The sequence below is a fragment of the Alligator sinensis genome, unplaced genomic scaffold (genome assembly GCF_000455745.1).
Source record: "Alligator sinensis unplaced genomic scaffold, ASM45574v1 scaffold896_1, whole genome shotgun sequence".
Lineage (NCBI taxonomy): Eukaryota > Metazoa > Chordata > Crocodylia > Alligatoridae > Alligator > Alligator sinensis.
Window position 1 is genome coordinate 530266 of NW_005842940.1, and position 20270 is coordinate 550535.

A 20270-nucleotide genomic window follows, 5' to 3' on the forward strand; every position below is an offset into this window, starting at 1 on the left:
CCCGGTTATCTCTCCTTTTTTCCCCGCCCCTCCCGCACCTAGCCTGTCTCTCACCCATTGACTCTTCAATCTACATTTTCACTGACTACCTATCTTGTATGCATACCAGCCCAGCCACTGGCTTCTTTACTTTTCATTCCATCCAGGAAGAGCACACACCAGCTGCTGAACTTCCTTAGCCTGACAAAGGGTTTTTGAACCCGAAAGCGTGCTTAATAACTATTTTCCAACTATTTGGGTTGGTCTAATAAAAGATATCAGATTCACCAAAGGAACCTTGACAGCTTAGAATCCTCTCCAGAGAAAAGATGTTATCAGGGAACTAATCAAAGTCCTTTTTTCTTTTTATTTTATTTTAATTTATTTTCAGGAATAGTGGTGGTGCCTCCATTTAATAAATAGGTTATTGGTTAAAGCACTAACTGAGAATAAAGACACCAGTTGTATGCCTTCCTGAGCTTCAGGGGCACTCAAGCCCATATCTTCCACCTCACATGAGACTGTGTTACTCAGTAGAGTAGCTATGGTGGGATGACTTGGGCAGCAGCTCCCAGCACCAACTTGGGGGGGTGATAAAATAACAGTTGCTGCTGCAGCCACACAATCATGCTGGCAGCACAGCAGCAGCCAGAAGTTGCCACTGTCCCCATATATCCCACTGTCCCAGGCACCAAGCTGCCTTACTCCTAAGTTATGTGTAACTTCTGGCCTTACCCACCAATGAATAGGCGCTGACTTTTAATTTTGCCATGGGGGTAGCCTAAGATGATGTCCCCCAGCAGCAAAACTGGAACAGAGCTGAACAGAGCCCATAGGGAGATGGGGGTGGATGTAGGCAGCCCACCGCAGGCTAAGGGCTCCCTGCCCTGCTTCCCCCCGGGACCCCCGCACTGGCCACACCACCATGGCAAGGTGCCCCCTGCCCACCTGGCAGCAGCAGGGGGCACAACTCCACACCACCTCTGCTGCTGCCGAGTGGGCAGGGGGCACCTCATCACAGCAGTGTGGCTAGCGCGGGGCTCCCGCAGGAGGGGAGAAGGCCAGGGAGCTCCAACCCACAGCAAGCAGCCCGCATCCATCCCCACCCTGCTTTGAAATCTGGGAGCCACATTCCCCCCCCACCCCCGTGTCCCCCTCCCCAGAAGTGTAAGCAACAGCAGGGAGCTGCCCCCTCACCCCCTGAACAAGATGCCTACAGCTCTGTCCTGCTCCCCATCCCAGCCCTGGGCCCCATGCACTGCCCTGGCTTGGCAGCGCCCCGAGGTTCAGTCCCTGCCCCATTCTCTCCCTCACCATGGGGGCCTCAATCTGCCCCCCACCTCCCCCCAGACTTACCTGCAGGCAGCTGGGGGTGTTGCTCTCCACCACTGCCTGGGGCTGTATTCCTGGCCACATGCATGGTGTATTCCTGGCCCATGTCCTGCTCCCTGCAGTCCCTTGCAGATTGGAACTCTGCCAGCCTACAAGGGGAAACCCGCCATTTCCCATGTTTTTTCTGCAGTGAATGGAAAAGCCAGATCCCTGCATGGTACTGGGAATTTAGGACAAATCCTATCCTGGAGTCATGCAACCCAGGACTGGGACCTGATGTTCCCATTTTGGGACTGTTCTGCCCAATTAGGGATGGGTGGTAAACCTACCATCTTCCCAAGGGGGGCCAGGGCTCTCAGGCCCCATACATTCAGCACCTATGCACTAACCAAATCTTGATAAGGGCATTTTTCATACCTCCTATTGAATCTTTAAGTTTCATTATGGAAGGAAAGAGAGAAAAAGGAAAAAGAGTGTACAGAAGGGGAAACATGATTGTCTGCATTTTAACCAATGACAGTTTGCATTCAAGAGAACTACCCATATGAGTAGGGACTCAGTGTAACTGGTAGGGGGCAGAGGATGACGAACAGGGTAGCTGCCCCAGGTGTTATTTCAAAGTATAGAAACAGATTGGATATCACAGAATCATAAGAAAGCAGAGCTGGAAGGGACTTCAGGAGGTCACCCAGTCCAGCCCCCTGCTCAGTATGCTGTTAGCTTTTTTTTGCAACAAGAGTATGCTGTTGGCTCACATGCATCTTATGGGCCACTGTAATCCCCAGATCCTTCTGTACAGCCCAGCCAATCATTCCCCAGTCTGAATTTGTGCATGCAGTTATTCTGTCCCAAGCGACTTTGCACTTGCACTTGCTGAATTTCATCTGATACATTTCAGACCATTTCTCACGTTTATCCAGGTCATTCTGGATCCTAGTCCTACCCTCCAGAATGTTTGCCATTCCACCCAACTGGATAGGCATCATCTGCAAATTTTCTAAATGTGCATTCAATCCCATTGTCCAAATCATTAAGGAAGATCTTAAACAATACTGTACATAGAACAGAGCCCTGGGGAACTTACTCTATACTTCCCCCCAAGTAGACATGAAACCATTGATGATTTATCATTGGACCATCATGCTCAACCACTTACATATCCACCTTGCACAATTTAATCTACTTCATACTTCCTTAGCTCAGAGCTGTTCAACTTGCAGCCCACTAGCCAAATCTGGTCCCCAAAGGGTTAGTGTACAGCCTGTGGGCTCCTTCCCAACTCCCTTCAAATTCCCCTGGTTGCTCCTGACCCAGAAGCCAGGAGATGGTGAGTGGTGCTACACACCCAGCAGGGGAGAGCTCTACTACCTGAGCTGGTATGGGGAGCTTGGCTGCCTGCATGATCCACGTGCCCAAGGGAAGCCAGGCTAAAACCATTGCTAAAATCAATGTATTACATCTCCCCCCATCCTCAGAGCCTGCCACCTTATCAGAGAAGGAAATTAGGTTGGTCAGGCATGATTTGCTCTTGGTCAACCCATGATGGCTGTTCCTGATTATCTTGTTTTCTTTCAGGTACTTCAAAATAGATTCTTTGATGACCTGCTTCACAATCCTTCCAGGTATTGAGGTCAGACTGACTGGTCTCTATTCCCCAGGTCCTCCTTCCTATTCTTAAAGATGGCCACTACAGTTGCCCTTTTTCAATCACTTGGGACCTCACCCAACCTTTAGAAGCTCTCAGAGATGACAGCCAATAGCTCTCAAATGATCTCAACCAATTCCTTTACTACTCTAGGATGTGTGCCATCTGACCCTGCTGACTTGAAAGCATCTTAATCTAAGAGTTACATGTATTAAGTCCCCTGGATGTTTTAAAATGGCTTCAGGGTGCTTTAACTAAATCTCTTCAAATGAGGTTTAAATAAAGCATCTCATGGCCATTTTGAAACATGCAGGGGATTAATTCACTTAATGGTGAGGCATTTTAATTAGAATGGCTGCCTGAGAACCTCTCTAATTGAAACGCTGTCTCCCCACCCCAACTGCCAAGCATATGTATAGACAGCCAGAGATTACAACCCAGGAATCCCCCCTCCTTGATAAATGTTCTAACCACAGGGTCATGCATCTTCCTTCCTGCTTGCCTAATACATTTGGATTTCTTTTCTTTACAGTGGCACAACTTCAACTGGAGGGGAAAAGAATACTCCAACCAAGCCTAGTCCATAACATGGTGGTTAGAGCACTGTCCTGGGAGATGGACTTGTACCACCTCAGGCTGAAGAGGACTTGGAGCCAGACCTCCTATATCCTGAGTCAGTGCTCCAACCATAGGGAGTTAGTTACTGTATAAAAGCCAAGCCACACCACTATTACCACTTCATATGGCTCCACTGTAATAAGAAGCTGCAACTGTATTCTGGGAGGTGCCTAATTTTGTTGATGTGTATTAGGGGTAGTCTGAAGAAACATCCTGAATTAGTTCCACACTCCAACCCCCACCCCCAAGGCAGTGAGGTATTCCTTCATTCAGTTGTGGATCCCAATCACGTTTAGGAGGTAGTTAGGCACTAAGTTACTCAGAAGGAGGAAGTTCTGGGGGTGCGCAGAAGCAAGACTCTAGACTTTTTGAAAGCTTTAAAGTTTAAACAGTGAGGCAGCTTATGAATTTAGGCACCAACAGAGCTACAGAGCAGCTGAGTCTTGGACTTAGTTACATCAATTTTATCTAAAGTCCTTTTTTAAAAAAATGCCCAAATTCTTAGTGCTTTGCTTGGAATGTCCTAAATAATACTTTGATATGAGAATCTAAAAATGGAGTAGAACAAACTAACAATTTAAATGTATTTTCCAATGAAGTTAAGCCTGATACCAAGTTGTCTCCAAACTGCTGTTTCTAATAATCTTTCTTGAAGAAATTAGACTGCAAAATTTCATAAATTTCAACATGTTGCAAAGCAAACATTCTAGAGTTGAAAACATGAAAGCTAGTAATGCACTTAAAGATTAAATTAGCACCTGCTTTTCTGCAATTCTGAATTTATCAATATGTTCAGCAAATGAGTTGGTCAGATTGATTTCTCTGGCATTTTCTATTTGATACATAGTATATTCACAAAGGAAAACCTGGAAATATTCCTTAAATGTAAGTTATACTTCATAAAGGCATATTTAATTTAGGAGTTGGGTCTTCTTTTGCTGGCTAGAATGTGGATACACATTATTGTTTTTGCAACCTATTCATTATGTGCAACCAATCTGAGGGGATGGGATGATTCTGTATACTTTACTGTGATCCATAATTTGATTTATCACAGGGAAAATGTAGATTTTTTAAGCTTCCTTACATAGTCTATCAACTCTGAAATAAAAACAAAGGAAGAAAGTCATTTTTTTTACTATTCTGGGGTTCATGGAGTTGTCTGCAGCCAATTTTTTTTTTAATTTACATGAGTAAGGATGCACATAAGGATCTTGTGAAATTTTCAAGTTCAATTCCCATGGGATTAGAAATTCTTTATGTGAGCCTAAAATCTTCAGATATTGGCATCCCATGATGATTATATCTAAAGTGGGTTTTGTCAAAATTAAATAAATATGATCTAAGTAAAACCTGATTTCATATAAGACAGATACCTAAAAGGTATCTATCTTAAACATTCAAGTGTTTGATAGAAGTCACAGAGAGCATACTCAGAAATTGTAGGTTCAAGATGCGCATCAGTTCCTTTGGCAACTACATACAAATTGAGAAGGCAGAACCAGCATGCGTTATTGCTCATTCCAATGTGTCCTTGACTGGCCTTTATTTCTATTTAATAGCAAAGGTAGGGAGTTAGATTGGCACTATACCTTTTAAAAAGATCAGTCAGTTATGTAATAGCTTCTGAGTTCTGAATTGCAAAATGGTTGGAAAGGCTTTTCTGATAGTACTAAACCTAGTAGAGAATTCTATATCTAGAGTTCTAGAAGCAGAGCAGCTATTTTCCAACAGCAGCATAATTGTGAAGTTGTCATTTAGCCTTTTAGAGAAGAACCACAACAGAGGAAGGTGAAAACCCTAGTTAGTAGTTCTACTTGCAAGTGCCCTAAAGGGGCAGGTCTCACCCCAGCAGCGAATGGAGACTGGTGCACATTTTTGTGCGTGGAAGTAGAAGTAAAAAAAGCAACAAAAACCAAATTAGAAAACAATGCTAAGTAAATTAACCACATTTCAAACAAATGCTGCCTTTAAAATGGATCCCTGGTTCTGTGAGGATCCACTGCCAAACATCCTCTGTAGTGCAAAATGTACGGCAGGAATGTCAAACATATGGCCCACAGAGCTGCTCTATTCAGCCCACTGGACTATCAGCATGGCCAGGGGAAGTGATCTGCCACAGAAGCCAGGGCCCTCAGGCTATGGTGGACATGATGATCAGCAGCAGAAAGCTCAGTGAGGGCTGATACAGTCCTGGTTGTCCTCTGGCCACTTCACCTGTCCACAATGCCCCAGCCCTACATCCCAAGATGCCAGCCCCCACCTCATGCCACCAAAGCTGGAACTGCTATAAGCCCCAGGTCAGAGCCTTAGCTCCCTTGTGTCCTAGGCTACATGTGGCCCACAAGGAGACCCACAATCTGGATCCAGCCCAGACTGCAAGATGAGTTTGACATGTGTAAGGAAAGAAAGCCACAGAACTCTGCCACAGGAAAACAAGCCTTTAGAAGATGTTATATTTTAAGTTACATAATATGGATCATTGAGAACTGAATGGATGTTCAGTTCTTAGTGGTCTACTGAGAACTGAGTAAATCTCAGTTTTCTAGAGGATGTTTAGTCTGGAGAAAAGGGGCACCTTTACATATGCTCTGGGGATGGAAGGGGCGCTTTAATTAGAGAGGCTCCAAGGGCTACTCTCATTAAAATACTTCAGCATCTCATATATTAGCATCCCCGTGCTTCAAAATGGCGGCAGGGGTTCTTGAACTAAAGCTTGTTCAACAAGCTTTAGTTCAGATGCCCCCACCACCATTTTGAAGCAGGGGATGGTAATACATGAGATGCAGAGGCTGGCTGGAGCACAGTAATTACCACGCTCCAGCAGACTCTATTAATCAAATCTGCTCCAACGCGCTGTATTTACAGCATGTCAGAGCAGCGCTGCAGCACATCTACAGGCACCCAAATGTAATTATTCATAGGTTGTGCGCTCTAAATCAAACACCAAGGTTGAATTCTTCCCTAGAAAGAATTGCTTAAGTGAAAAAATCCAAGTTTTTAACTTAACTACAGTGCTACTATTGACATCTAATAAGATATCCATATTATTATTAAGAGTTTCTTCTTTTTTTCATGTGGGTAATGACTCATTTTTAATTTCTTTTAGAACACAAATTCCTTTAAATCTGACTTTTGGGATTTGGACATCTTAGAGAAATCTTGTTAGAAAATTGTGCTCAAAGTATCAGACAAAGCTGATTTTAGTATCTGACAATAAAAAATATAAATATATTTGTATATACTAAATTACAGCAAAACAACATGAAAGTGGTGTGAATAACCATGGTTTTAATTTTTTTTTTAATTTTTCAGTCCATAGAATCCTCCTTGTTCTTTATAACTATAACTATATATATATCTATATATCTATATCATACACACACATACAGTGGTATAAGCAGTCTCAGATTTGGCAAACTGCTTCACAACCCCACTCCAGACCTCAGAGTTGGACTTTCTCTAGGAATGAAAAGCATTAATGTTTTCTGCTAACCCACTAAAGTAGTACTTGGCAGTTATATTTGATTTAAATAGGCTATAAAAATAATTTGATACATAAACTGAATAAAAAAGCAAATATTCAATGGCTTTTTAAACCTCAGGTACTCTCTTAGCCAAAGTTAAATTACTTATCTTACGGTAACTGTGGTTCTTCCAACTGTATAGTCCATAGAGATTCTGCCTTTGACATATATGCACCCAGTGCATGCAAGATCAGATTCTTTTGACCAACAGAGTTTGTTCAGGTCATGTCCTTGCCCTAAAGGCCTCCCCACTTCATCTGCTCAGGGTAAAAAAAAGTGTGGAACGAGTCCAACTAGCCTAATTTCCTTCACCAATATAGAACAGTAGCAAAGGAAGCCTGTAATAAGAGCAGAGGGCAAGTCATAAAATCCATGTGGCTAACTGATTCTACCAGGTTTGTTCGTTCTTTCTTTCACCAGTCTTGGTACCTAAGAAGAAATTATCGGTTTGCCTGGAGGTGCTAGTAATACATACTACAAAGCCCTCCCAAAATAGACAACCTAGCTGAAAGTCTCTACTAAAAATAGTGTATTATAAGGTTGTAGACCAACCTCTTTGTCAATGGCCTAAATTTTTTCCAAACAGAGACAGGCTTCAGATAAACAGCTCTAGTAGAATGTGCACTGATAAGACAAGGTGGATCTAATGTGGCTAATTTGTAAATCTGTCCCTGTCCAGCTGGAGATACATGTAGCCCAGGGCTACACTAATGAAACCTGGAGATAACTGCCCTAGGTCACATGCACACAAATAAAGCAGTATTCCAGGAAGAGGTGCTCCAGGAAGAAACAATTTCCCCATGGAAACATTACCGCAGGTTGGGTTACTTTCGTTCAAGGGACAGGTGTCATGTTGTCACAACATTTTTTTTCTTCAGAAAAGCTGGAATACCCCATTCATGTGTCCATTATTTTACATATTCTGAGGGGATGTAAGAGCATGTAAACTGGACTCCTAATTCTCTGTGCCAAAAAATAAAACAAATAATCTAGGTATATTCCTGAAAGGTTTTATCTTGTCAGTGTAGGACAGTGCCATTACTACATCAAGTATGCAGTTTAGCTTTCCCTATTTCACAAGCTACTTTAAGGCTTGTGAACAGTCCAATATTGTTCACATAGCTGTCGACAAGAGACACAGCTGAGGCTTCACTTTGGATCTGGGCAAGTCAGTCTGGTTAAGGCTTTCCTGTTGTGGAGAATTGTTTAATCATCAGCTGATCAGATTGCTTTGGTTGAGTTATCTAGCTATCATTCAGGCTGTCTGATACAAAAAATGCTGGGTCCATGTAAAGGACCTGATCATTATTCTTTAAACTGGATGGAAGGTAGGGGAATACACTGAGAGGTTTAGCAGCTCCAACAGCCAGAGCTGCTGGACCCATGCTACTGCTATTACAATTATCAATTCTGGGTCTTGCCTCAGCTTCCTCTGAACCCTCAGGATCACTTCGATCAACAGAAAAAACATACATTCATTCAAGTGTCCAAAGGATTGGAAAAGGGTTCTATAGGCTGATTGTTTTAGGGATGTTGGTTGTAGCTGTGTTGGTCTAAGGACATAGGCAGATAAGGTTCTTTGGGTAAATGTAATATTTTTATTAGACCAAATAAATACTTGGAACAATTGTTCTTTGCAAGCTTTCGGGCACAAAACCCTTCTTCAGGCATAGGGAGAGTCTGCTGTTGTTTTGTGTTCTCCTGGATGAAATAGAAGTCAATATGCAAAATTCAGGTCTGTGAAAATGCAAATGCGTGGCAATGAGGTTCAGAGCCCATGGGTGAGACAACAGGTGAGGGACAGGTAGGTGGGGGGACAAAGCGGGGAATGTTGACCTGGTGATAGAATGTAATTGGTAAAATGTAGAGAGGTTACCTGGGGTTATCAGATGGCAGGATATAATGTACCATAAATCCAATGTCTATATTTAGTCCATGATTTTTTGTATCCAGTATATTTATGACGTGAAGTTCATAGGTTTGTCGACAAAAGGTGTTTTTCTAAATTCTCTTTGAGGATTAGAACTGAGAGATTGGAGAGAGAGTGGTTGTCTTGTGAGAACTGTGCACCCACAGGTAACTGGGTATTCTTCTCTTTGATAGATTTTTAGTGTGCATTCATTCTGGTATGCAGTTGTTTGGTTTCTCCTACATATTTTCCATCAGGGCATTTAGTGCACTGGATGAGATGTATTACATTTCTGGAGGTGCAGGTATAAGGTCCAGGAATGGTGATGGCTCTGTTGTAGGGTGTAGTTATTGTGGGACTGTTGGAGATATATTGGAAGGTTCTACATTTCTTGTCCCAGCATGGGCTGGATCCATTCAGTGTGTTTTGGGCCACAGGAAGTTTGCTTCTGGTGATGAGACTGGTGAGGTTTGATCTTGTTTAAAGGCTAGGAAAAGTGGTTCTGGGAAAATCTCTTTAAGAATTGGGTCTTCTTTTAGTATGGGTTGCAATTGTTTGAGGATTTTCTGTATAGATTCCAGGGAAGGATATGTCATAACTGTGTGTGATTTGTGGGGATTTTCTTTTTGTACTGCAGCAATTTTTCATGTGGTATCTGGGTAGCTCTTTCAAAAGTACAATCTCTCTCTCTGGAGGAGTGTCCTTGTTTAGTGAAAGCCCTTTTGAGATTTGTGAGGTGATGATCACGGGTGTTCTCAATGCAAACTTGGTGATATCAGAGGGCTTGGTTGTATATTACAGCTTTCTTGGTGTGTTTAGGGTGATTGCTGGTTCTGTGTAGATATGTATATTGGTCTATGGGTTTCTTTTATACGGTGGTTTGTATTTTACCATTCTGTATATTGATCATAGTGTCTAAAAAGGAAACATTGGTGCTGGATTATTCAAGAGAGCATCTGATGGAGGGGTGATGATTAATGAATTTGTGATGGAAATCAATCAGCGATTGCAGGTTTTTGGTCCAAATGATGATGTCATCTATATATCTTAAGTATAGCATGAGCTTGATGGTGCAGTTCTTGAGGAATTCTTCTTCCATGTGGCCCATAATAAGGCTAGCATACTGTGGGGCCATTTTGGTGCCCATAGCTGTGCCCATGGTCTAGAGGAAGTGTTGGTTTTGAAATTGAAGTTGGTGTGTGAGGATGAAGTGTATAAGTTCAGCAATATCTTTAGGTCTGTACTCTGAGTTGTAATCTTTCTCTTGTAGCTATGTAAGGCAGGCTTGAATGCCATTCTGGTGTGGGATGTTGGTATATAAGCTGGTAATATCTATGGTGGCTAGAAGGGTATTGCTGGGAAGGTGGTCTATGTTTTTAAGATTTCATAGAAAAGTCTGTTGTGTCTTGGACAAAACTCGCTTTTTGGGTGACAAGAGGTTTTAGGACAGATTCAATGAAACCTGATATTTCCTCAGTTAGGGCTCCATGGTTGGATATTATAGGTCTGCCTGGGTTCCCTTGTTTGTGGATTTTAGGGACCATGTAAAAAGTCCCTTGGTTTGGGTAGTGGGTGGGATCAAGTTCTGTAATTATTCTTGTAGTTCAGATGGAAATGATTTGATAGTGGTTTTGAGTTTTAAGGTGAAAAGGGGAGTTGGACCTTCCTCTAGTTTTTCATAGTAGGTGGTGTCAGAGGGTAGTCTGTTGACTTCTTTTATGTAGTCTTCACAGTTAAGGATAAGAAGGGTGTTTTGCCCAAAAGCTCGCAAAGAACAATTTTCCAACTATTTAGTTGGTCTAATAAAAGACACCACATTTACCCAAAGAACCTTGTCTGCCTATAGCCTGACTGTTGCCTTTCTGGAGCCACTGGTCTGTGGTAAACAAGTCTACTGGAAATCCCTCGTTGTAAAAGATATTCTGCAGATCAAATCTTTTATGGTTGTCTGACAAATCACAAGCAATATGTTTGTTGAATTGATCTCCTAAGATATTTAAAGACTGGGAAGGTGAAGAGCCATTGGCAGTATTCCATTTGGAATGTAGCATTTTTAGAGATAGTTAACTTGTGGATGTATCCTTCTGATAGAGCAAAAACTAATTTACTTTCTGTCTTGAGATTATGCATAGCTGTGGTGTTGTCTATCAGCCATAGAACTGTTGCATCCAAAGCAGTGCCAGGAATACTTTGCAAGCCAAACAGATTATTCTTAGCTCTGCAATACTAATGTAAGAACAAGCTGCCTGAGGAGACTATAATCCTTGAAATGAATGTGCTTCTAAAAACCCACTTCATTTCTGAGTGGAGTAGATCACCAATCTTAACAGGTAGAAGAGCAGAGAAAAGTTATCTGGAAAAGCAGTGGAAGGCCACTGGGTATCTGGGCTTTCCACTACTTAAATGAGACAACTTTTTTGTGGACCAGCATGTCCGGTGTACAGATACACTGATTTCAACCACCCTAACAGAAAGTGTAGACTGGCAAATTGTCACATAGATGAGTGAGAAGCCCTATATCCAGGAAGTCCGAGGCATACAAATCTGATTTCTGTATCCAGAAAATCTGAGCGTTCTAGGGTAAGACTGAAGTTGGTTAAATGAAGTTTGCTATTTTCCAGAATATTTCTTATGGAAAGTAAACTCTCACTGACGTGGAACCTGCTCCTATGACCTCTATGCGTTGAGTCAGAACAAATGTCAATTTCTCTGTTGACTCCAAGTTGATCTTTTCTTGGGAAATAAGCATCCACAGCTATAAGTTAACAGCTGCAAACCAGTCCTGATAAACTAAAAATGAAATTGTAGAGGCCAGAATCACCATCCTGAATTTGAAATAACAAATGAATTTGTTGATATGTCAAAAGTTCAGAATGGGACATCAACCCTATTCTGGTTTGGAAAGAGAAAATAATGGTCTCGCAGAGCACTTAGGCGCCCTGCTCCTAAAGAGGGGAAACTGCTAGGAAAAGAGCCCTAGCAGTGAGTAAGGAGCCCAGCTGTTGATCACCAGGGCAACCAGAGTAGTTAGTGCCCACACCTGCCAGCGGTCAGCTGACTGAAAGGGGCAGGGCCTGGCTCCCTTATAAACCCTAGGGGCTGAGGCCAGGAAGGCAGTTCCCTGCCAGCAGCCAGGGGGAAGGAGCTCTCCCTGAGCAAGCTGAGAGGCGAGGCCTGACTGCAGGTACAGCCCTGAGCCTGGTAAAGGATGGAGCATCCCTGGGCTGGTTTGAGTAATGTTGTTATAGCTGGGCGGCTTCAGTTTATGTTATAACCGAGGGGCTTGTGTTTTGTGTACTGTTTAAAACTGGTGGTTTGGGTGAGGCTATTAGGGGAAGGAGGAGGCCTCATAGGGGACCCACAGCAGTGTGGGGACCCCAGCACCAGCGAGGGTGCAGCATTCGGGGTACACAGACCCCAGCCCCAGAGAGGGGGCAGTTGAGAAGCCTCAGTGTCAGTGTGGTGTGCCCCAGAGAAGGGGGCAGCCTTGGAGAAGCCCCAGAGAAGGGGGCAGGGTGAGACGAGGGCCGTGGAGAGCCCGCGTGCCAGAGAAAGCGCAGAGTGAGACCAGGGCAGCGGAGAGCCTGAGCACCACAGAGGGTGCAGAGCAAGACAGGGCCGCACAGGGCCCAGAGAGGACAAAAGGGCCAAATTATAACAAGATCCTAACCGAACAACGTCAATTCCATCTGCAAGGCTTGGGGCATGGTAAAGGGATGGTTGGAGACACGCATAGCCCACAAGGCTAGGGTGCCCCTGAAGCACCCATTGCAAAGTGGGACCCACAAGGGGTCCGGGAGTCCACGGGGTCAGATATTACAACAAACCGTGTCCAAGAGGATGTAAGGAAGCCTCCCATATATTTATTCTCCATCAAAGACGTGGCGGGCGAGAAGTGAGGGTGCCCTTCAGGCCAACTGGGCATGGGAAGGGGGCCTTGGGGAGATCACGGCCATCCCACAGGACCCCGTGCTGTGACAAATGGGAATTAATTCTTCTACCTTTTGAATTATCGCGTGCCCCTGAATTCCAAGGGCACTTCTTCCACTGCTCCAAATTGCAAGAGGGAACCCTCTACTTGCTTTACTATTATCTTGTAAGAAGAATCCCTAAAAAAGGAACGGGCAGGATGGGACTGGAATTGAACAACATAACGTTTGTTTACATTCTCCAGGACTCATTGATCTGGGGAGATTCAAGACCAGGCTTCCTAGAAATGGCTGCCCTTACAGAGTTGAAATGAAAAGATCCTTGGGCAGTTTCAATACTGCCCTGAAAATCAACTCTTGAAGAAAGCCCCAGAAGAAAAAGCAAAGATTTTGTTGCCTCCAGTAGAACATCTGCTTTTTCTTGAAAGCTGAGATCCTCTGAGCCAGACAGTAGTATTACAGGAATGCTGCTTGCAGGAGTGACAACCTGGCTTCCTTTTTTTTTGGAGTTAAAACACAAGGAGCCAAAGAACAGAGTTGCCATAGAATCCTCTAGGGCAAGAGTGCTTCATCTTTCCTAGAATTAAAAAGGTCACTGTCCTCCAAGGGAAGGTCCTCAATTATTGTTTGGACCTCGCTGAAGACCCCAAAGGCCTTCTTCATTTGTTCCCCTATTACAGGGGGTTTTAACCTTTTTAAAGGAGTGTACCCCTTCTGGGTACACTTCTGGCAGAGCAGGGGGGTTGCAGCAGCTGGATGCAGAGTGGGGAGAGCAGAGCCCAGGCACAGAGCAGGGGGGACTTGCACACGGTGGTGGTGCGGTGTGGTAGATGGCAGCAGCAGCTGCCATGTGCAAGCTCTCCCCACCTCCCCCTGACATCTGGCTAATTGGGCAGCACCTGTGTAGCCCACAGAGGGGAGCTGCTGCCCTCATCCCCTCCTGGCCCTGCTTCTGGGATGCAGTGCTCTGTCCCCACCTGCCCATACATACCCCCCAGCACCTAGCCCCTTTCCAAGTACACCTGGGCCTATGCATACCCCTGGTTGACAACCCCTGCTTTATTACAACGACCATCAATTCCTTCAAATTCTTTTGGTAGGCTGTTCATAGATTGAGACAATTTATCCCAGTTCAAGTATTCATACTTGAATTATCAGGTCATTCTCCTGGGCATCAGTGCATGCTACTCGAAGTATTAACTACTATGGAAGTTAAACCCTCTCTCTGGTTATGGATTTTGAAGGTCCCTACTGTTTAGACTCTTAGCTGGGCAGTAGCCCTAAACGCAAACAAGTAGGAAATAAAAAATATTGTAGTCCTGGATGGTACCAGGTATCTCCTGTGAAATCACTCAGATGTGGCTGGAGTAAATGATGGAATATGCTGCAGGTCTTCTGCAGGCTGCAACACTTATTTATTTATAGATATGTTGAGCCTGCTGGATATAGAAAAATATAAGATGTCCAGGGTTCTATGTGGTGTTCCTATGTGATGTACTATTTATAATGGTACATCTCGGGTCCCGGCCATTGTCTTAATGTGGCCTCAGGATATGTTCAAGTCCTTCACAGAAGTAGGCATAGTGGGGCTTCGCTGCCTCATCTGAGATGAATGACAAGATCACACCAAACTGTTCTTTTTTCTGCAGTAGTTAAAATGAGTAAGAGATTCACTCTTCGGTTTTTTTACATTTTTTCCAGTAGAAGGGTTGTGACAGAGTGCCTCATCTCAAAGGGGGATAGGTTGGTACTAAAGATACTTGCTTAGCTTGTACTGATGGCTCAGTAATCAGTGGCTTAGATATTACCACTCAGCCTCACTAGGACAGGTAACTTCAATTCCAGGTCCAGAGTGAAATCAATTGATATAAATGTTTTGAGTACCAAAATAACCATTACAGAGTTATTATGTACCAAGGAATGCGATTCCAAAATGACTCATAATACCTAGGGGCCTGGGACCAGGTGACTTACTAATGAAGCTATACCCAGTGCCAAGACTGGCATCAAAGAGTACATGCCAAGGAAGATTTGATCCATAAATTTGAAGGATACTATTAATATTTACACCAATTGGTATCATGGGACCAGGCTTTTGGCCTTTAGGAGTCTGAGCCCAAGACAAGCCAGAAGTCTGATATTTCTTGTGTCCTGACTAATCAGGCACCAGAGAAAGTAACTTAGACCTTCATTTATTCCTGCTGTGGTGCTCTTCTGCCCCAGTCAGCTATTGATATTGAAATAATGGTGGATATTTACAGATTCTTCCAAATGATCAAATCGGAGTTCTTGACTTACCAGGGCAGTAATGAAGACCTAGTGACAGAAGCCTAAATTTGACCTTCCCACTTGGTCTCTAAGGAGGCTTGCATGGAGTTCTCAGGAAGAAAAAACTACAAGCAGTCTTGTCTAGTGTTTTAAGTTTGCTTAGAAAAAGTGTGATGTATGGGGCATGGCCCAGAAATACATTCCTTTCCTAGCCAGATTCAGCACCAAAAATGTCCCCAACTGGCACTGAAGCTTCACACAAGGAACAAATCTTGGGGTGCCTATACACATGCTCCAGGGTGGGGAGAGGGGCATTTTAATTAGAGCAGCTCTTAGGTGCCACTCTAATTAAAACAGCTACAGAATCTCATGTATTTAGTGTTTGGCAAGCTTTAGTTAAAGTGCCCCCACTGCCATTTTGAAACACGGAGACACTAAATACATGAGACACTGCAGCACTCTGGAGCATTCTGATTAGAACGGTAGTCTACACCAAAGCACTCTAATCAGAACATGTTGGAGCACATGTAAAAATGCCCTTGAATCCTGGTAACTTAACTTCTGACCTATTGTTGGAACCCCTGTGTAAGAGTAAGTGTGTAGCCTAAACTGAAAATAATCTAAAAAGAAATTCTAATTTTAATCTTTAACCTACAAGACTTAACCACCTAACTAAAGTAGTAAAGCTACCAACTAAACAAATACAGTGTACAAAGAAAGTGGACACTTTGAAAGTTTTATTTTGCTGCCCTTTCTCTGGTAAGACAGAAATTGGGATTGAGAAAAGGCTTAAAATGGTAAGAAGTCACATTGACTACAGTGAGACTATTCCCAGGTGCAAATAAAGCCACACAAGGCTCGATCCAGATCAGTAAACTAGGTACTAAAATAGGATTGAAATTTAAGTACCAAGTCACAAAAAGTGCCCAGAATATACCCATTCCAGCACACACAACCCCTAACTTCATTCAATATCTACATTTTAGACTGTGACAATGCCTAATCTGAGCAGCTAGACTGCTCTCAAGAGAGCCCAATCCTGTAGGAGTGCTCAGAGAACTGAACAGAATTTAGCTTTGTACAGCAATGTCACTTTCCCTTCAAAAATGGGTAAAGGAAAAGCTCCTACCCACTTATGTTTTTGGATTGTATACAGCAGGGACAGATTAGAACTTGTAAAATGAGGGACAAAGATCACTTTTTTCCCTAAGAGGATCCCTTATGGATAACTGAGCAGAGGGTCTATTTCTTAGTGTAAACCAATGATCCAGTCCTTTTCCTTCAACTTTTCCTCAGATAAAGATCCAATTATACACATTTTTTTACTAACCTGTAATAATGCTCTTTCTAGTAAATTTGACTTTTCATAGTTGACTATTCTTGAGGTTGCTGTTTTGTCTTTGATTAGTTCTAAAGAGAAACAATGATGTAAATCAAAAGATTCTTCCTGGTCTTCCTTTTCCAATTGCTGCAAATAAATAAATAAATAAATAAATAAAATTTTAAAAAGGAAAAAAGCCAGACATATCTATTACATTGGAAAACTATCCTCATCCAATTTGTAATTTCAACCTGCCATATAAATTTATTAAATTCTGAGATACTTTAAATTAGTATTTTTAGTAGCATTGTTATATTAATTTAATTTGAAAGACTCTTTCAAATTTATCATCATCACCACCAATGCATCTGAGAAACCTGCACATATGTTGAATTATACTATGTAAAGCCATCTGATACAGTGTCACTTGACTAAATTATCAGAGTGCTTGAAACAACTGCAGTAAATCCACTGTGGGTAGAATGGATACTTTACATATGCATTCTACTGGGAATACAATGGTAAAAAATATAAGACACAGTAAGAATACAGTGTGAGATTTTCCAAGGTCACCTAATTTCTTTATTATATCCCTGTTAACAATGCTGAGGCATAAAACAAAAGTCTATGTAATGATTACAGAGATCACTACCATATTTACTTGCAGACTACATGCACATTTTCCCCAAAAGCAGCAATCCAAAATAGAGATGCATGTTTTAAACCAGGAAGCTGATTTCTGCACTGGAATGGAGGCATGTGGACACTGTGCTGCCTTCCCTTCCCTGCCACATGGAAGAGGGGCAGTCATTCACTCGAGTCGGGTCACTCACTGTCTCCTTGCAAACTCCACAGCTCAAGTTTTAATCCTCTCACAGCAATGCTGAACTGGAAACAGCTTTCGGTTGAATAGCCAATTCAGTAGCAGCTATGACAGGGTTAAAGCTTGAGTTGCACAGCTGGCAAGAAGAAAGTGAATGATGCATGCACCTAAGAGCATTCAGGCATGGTAAGCCCAAGAAAAAATATGAAGATCATTCAGGATAAACATGAGGGAGTATCTTAAGAAGGAACTGTCCTATTGTTACAGGGAATAAAAACTCATTATGAGATTAAAAAATATCAACAGTGTTGAATGTAATAAGTATGTTGGAGTTCTTTAAAAGGAAAATGTTTCTGATGGAAAAAGGAAGGAATATAAAAGAAAAGAGTGAGTTATTCAACTTATCAGTACAGTAGTCAGCTGCAGTAGTAAATTGGACAATGACTGATCTAAGCAAGTTGGCTAGGAAAACTTGGAGGAAATAACCATTGCGTAGTGTAATGAAAAGAATTCGTATATAGAAAGGTTATATATTGACAAAAAGAATGGAAGAAAAGGGCAGAGGGCCTTGAAGGATACATGGAACATGAGCATGTAAGGTAGCAAAAGAGAGACCGAAAACAACATTTTAAATGTGCATGAAGAATAAGTTTCTTATAAGTCACTGGGCAGAAAACGAGAGCTATATAAACAGAAGTAGAGAAAAAAAGAACTGCAAGAAGTTTTGTTTGTTTGTTTAAAGAAATACTCATTAAAAGAATATGGAAAATTCAATCTTCCTTTGGCTCCTTCAAAAGAAGGACTGAAAATGGAAACTATTCCTCTAATTTGGGCCACAGAAGGACAAGTCTTTAAGCACAAGCTATGTTAAAACAATGATGGATCAGAGAACAGATATATCTAGACATTATGGCTAGGGAAGTTCAGTGTACCTTAACCGCTTTCCAAATGGCTGAAACTGGTTTAAGATAAGCCTGGCTGGTTTATCAGACTTAACTGATAAAGATCAAACCAATCTATGGAATTTCTGTCCCAGATCCCCTCCTGGTTCAATTAATTCACAGTCCCCCAGCATCCCAGGATGCTTTGCAGCCCTGGACTGTTCTGTCTGCCTGCAGCACAGCAGGGTCTGACCCATCCCTCTGCTCCCTAGCCAGAGCACTATCACTCTTCTGGCTGGCTGGGTATAAACCCACCCTTCTGGCCCAGCAATTGACCCCCAGCCAAGTGCAGCCGAGTGTGGCAGGGAGGGGGGAAGGGGGTTTGACTCAACCCTAGGGAGCCAGGAGCCAAGCTGGAGTTCCCCAGCTATGTCCCTTCCTCAGGCTCCAGGCTGGCTGCGGGGGAAAGCCCACAGTGGGGGCTAGAGGCAGGGAGCCAGGCTGGAGTCCTCCTAGCCATGTGGGCCAGCTGTGGGGGTGGGGGGGCAGGCATGGCTGGGGGACTCTAGCCCCAGTCCTGGCTCCCAGCTCGGAGGTGGAGCCAAGACTCTGCTCAGGCTTCCCTCCCCCCAACCAGCCCAGAGGCTGAGGAGGAGGCATGGCTGGGGGACTCCAACCCTGCTCCTGGCTCTGGGGGGCTTCTGGTTTCGCAGGGCAGAACCAAGTCTGTGTAGACTTCCAACCCCCTCTCAGCTGGCCTGGAGGCTGAGGAAGGGACAAGGCTGGGAGAATCCCCCAGTGACTGCAGTGCACAGCAGGTTGGGAGGTGTGCTCTATTGCCCCCCAGCTACTGGTATGGGCCACTGCAGGGGTCTGGCTGCCTTTCTTGTTTGAAAAGTGAACGTCAGTTCACTTGCTTATTAGTTCAATCTACACAGTTTAGAGAAACCGGCAAAGATTGAATTGATTCAGCCTCAGACTGTTTGACTGTCCGCACTTAGCCTATAAATGCATGTACCAAGTTGGGCAGAAAAAGTAAAGTATGGCATAACAACTGTAGTAGTATTGCACACTTGGCTCCTTGCAAGAAGTGTGAAGTACAAATACAAGAAAAGCAGTGACATTACAAACCAAACAAAAGTATAGAGAATGCATATAAAAATATGATGGGATTTTTCAGTTGTTACTGGTGATGGAGCATATGCTAACAGATCAGGATGTGACTGTCATAAATAAAAAGGAGAGCAAGTTATTCATTATGAACTTCTTGTGTCCATTAGACTAGAATGTGCAACTGAAAGTGCAAAAGGTTCACTGACAATTGTGATCTGTTACAACAAAAAATGAAAAAAAAATCAGGTCATGAAAAACGTAAGCATAATACCATTTGCCCCATTAGCTGGGAGCCCGGTCAGCTGATCAGAGCTCTGTCATGGGGGACACATGCTGCACCCCTGCAGCTGGGAGCCCTGGCAGTGTTTGGATCTTGGGCTCTCAGCCACAGAAGCAAAGATTGCCAGTGCAGGGGGAGCTCTCAGCTTGGAGGCATAATTGTTGGGATTGCACATTAAATCCCACTGCACCCTCTTTTTAATGTCTGTCAGGGGCCTATAATTCAAGACAACTGCTCTCCAATACAGAAAGAGGCTTCATGGATTCTCCATACTCTTAAAAAGTGCTGTCAGAAAAAGGCTTGTGGCTAAGGCACCTAGGAAATCATCTAACGCAGTGGTTTTCAACCTGTGGTCTGCAGACCCCTAGGGAAATATAACTAGGGGGAAGATGGGGAATCTTTCCCCCAGTCATCTAGAGGAAAGATTACTATGATCAAAAGTTTGTGAATAACCACACTTACAATTCAAAGGGGATCACACCTCCATCTGAAGTTTCCAAAGGGGTCTGCACCTCCATTTGAAATTTTTATGGGTCCGCAAATAAAAAAGGTTAAAAAATACTGATCTAATGTAGCAATTTCCCCTATGAATTCCCCATTAATAAGGCTTCAGTGGACAATTAAAGATGTCCTCATTTGATTCCT

General features: G+C 43.2%; 1 protein-coding gene across 1 annotated transcript in view; it reads right to left on the reverse strand.

Moving 5' to 3' along the window:
• The window catches only part of FBXL13 (F-box and leucine rich repeat protein 13), a gene marked incomplete at its 5' end in the record, with an annotated part of 176071 nt that overhangs the window by 150248 nt on the left and 5553 nt on the right, over positions 1-20270 (reverse strand). The window contains one exon of the mRNA XM_006036277.3: positions 16538-16675. Within this exon, the coding sequence (XP_006036339.3) occupies positions 16538-16675 (138 nt within the window). The remainder of the gene's footprint in view (positions 1-16537; positions 16676-20270) is intronic.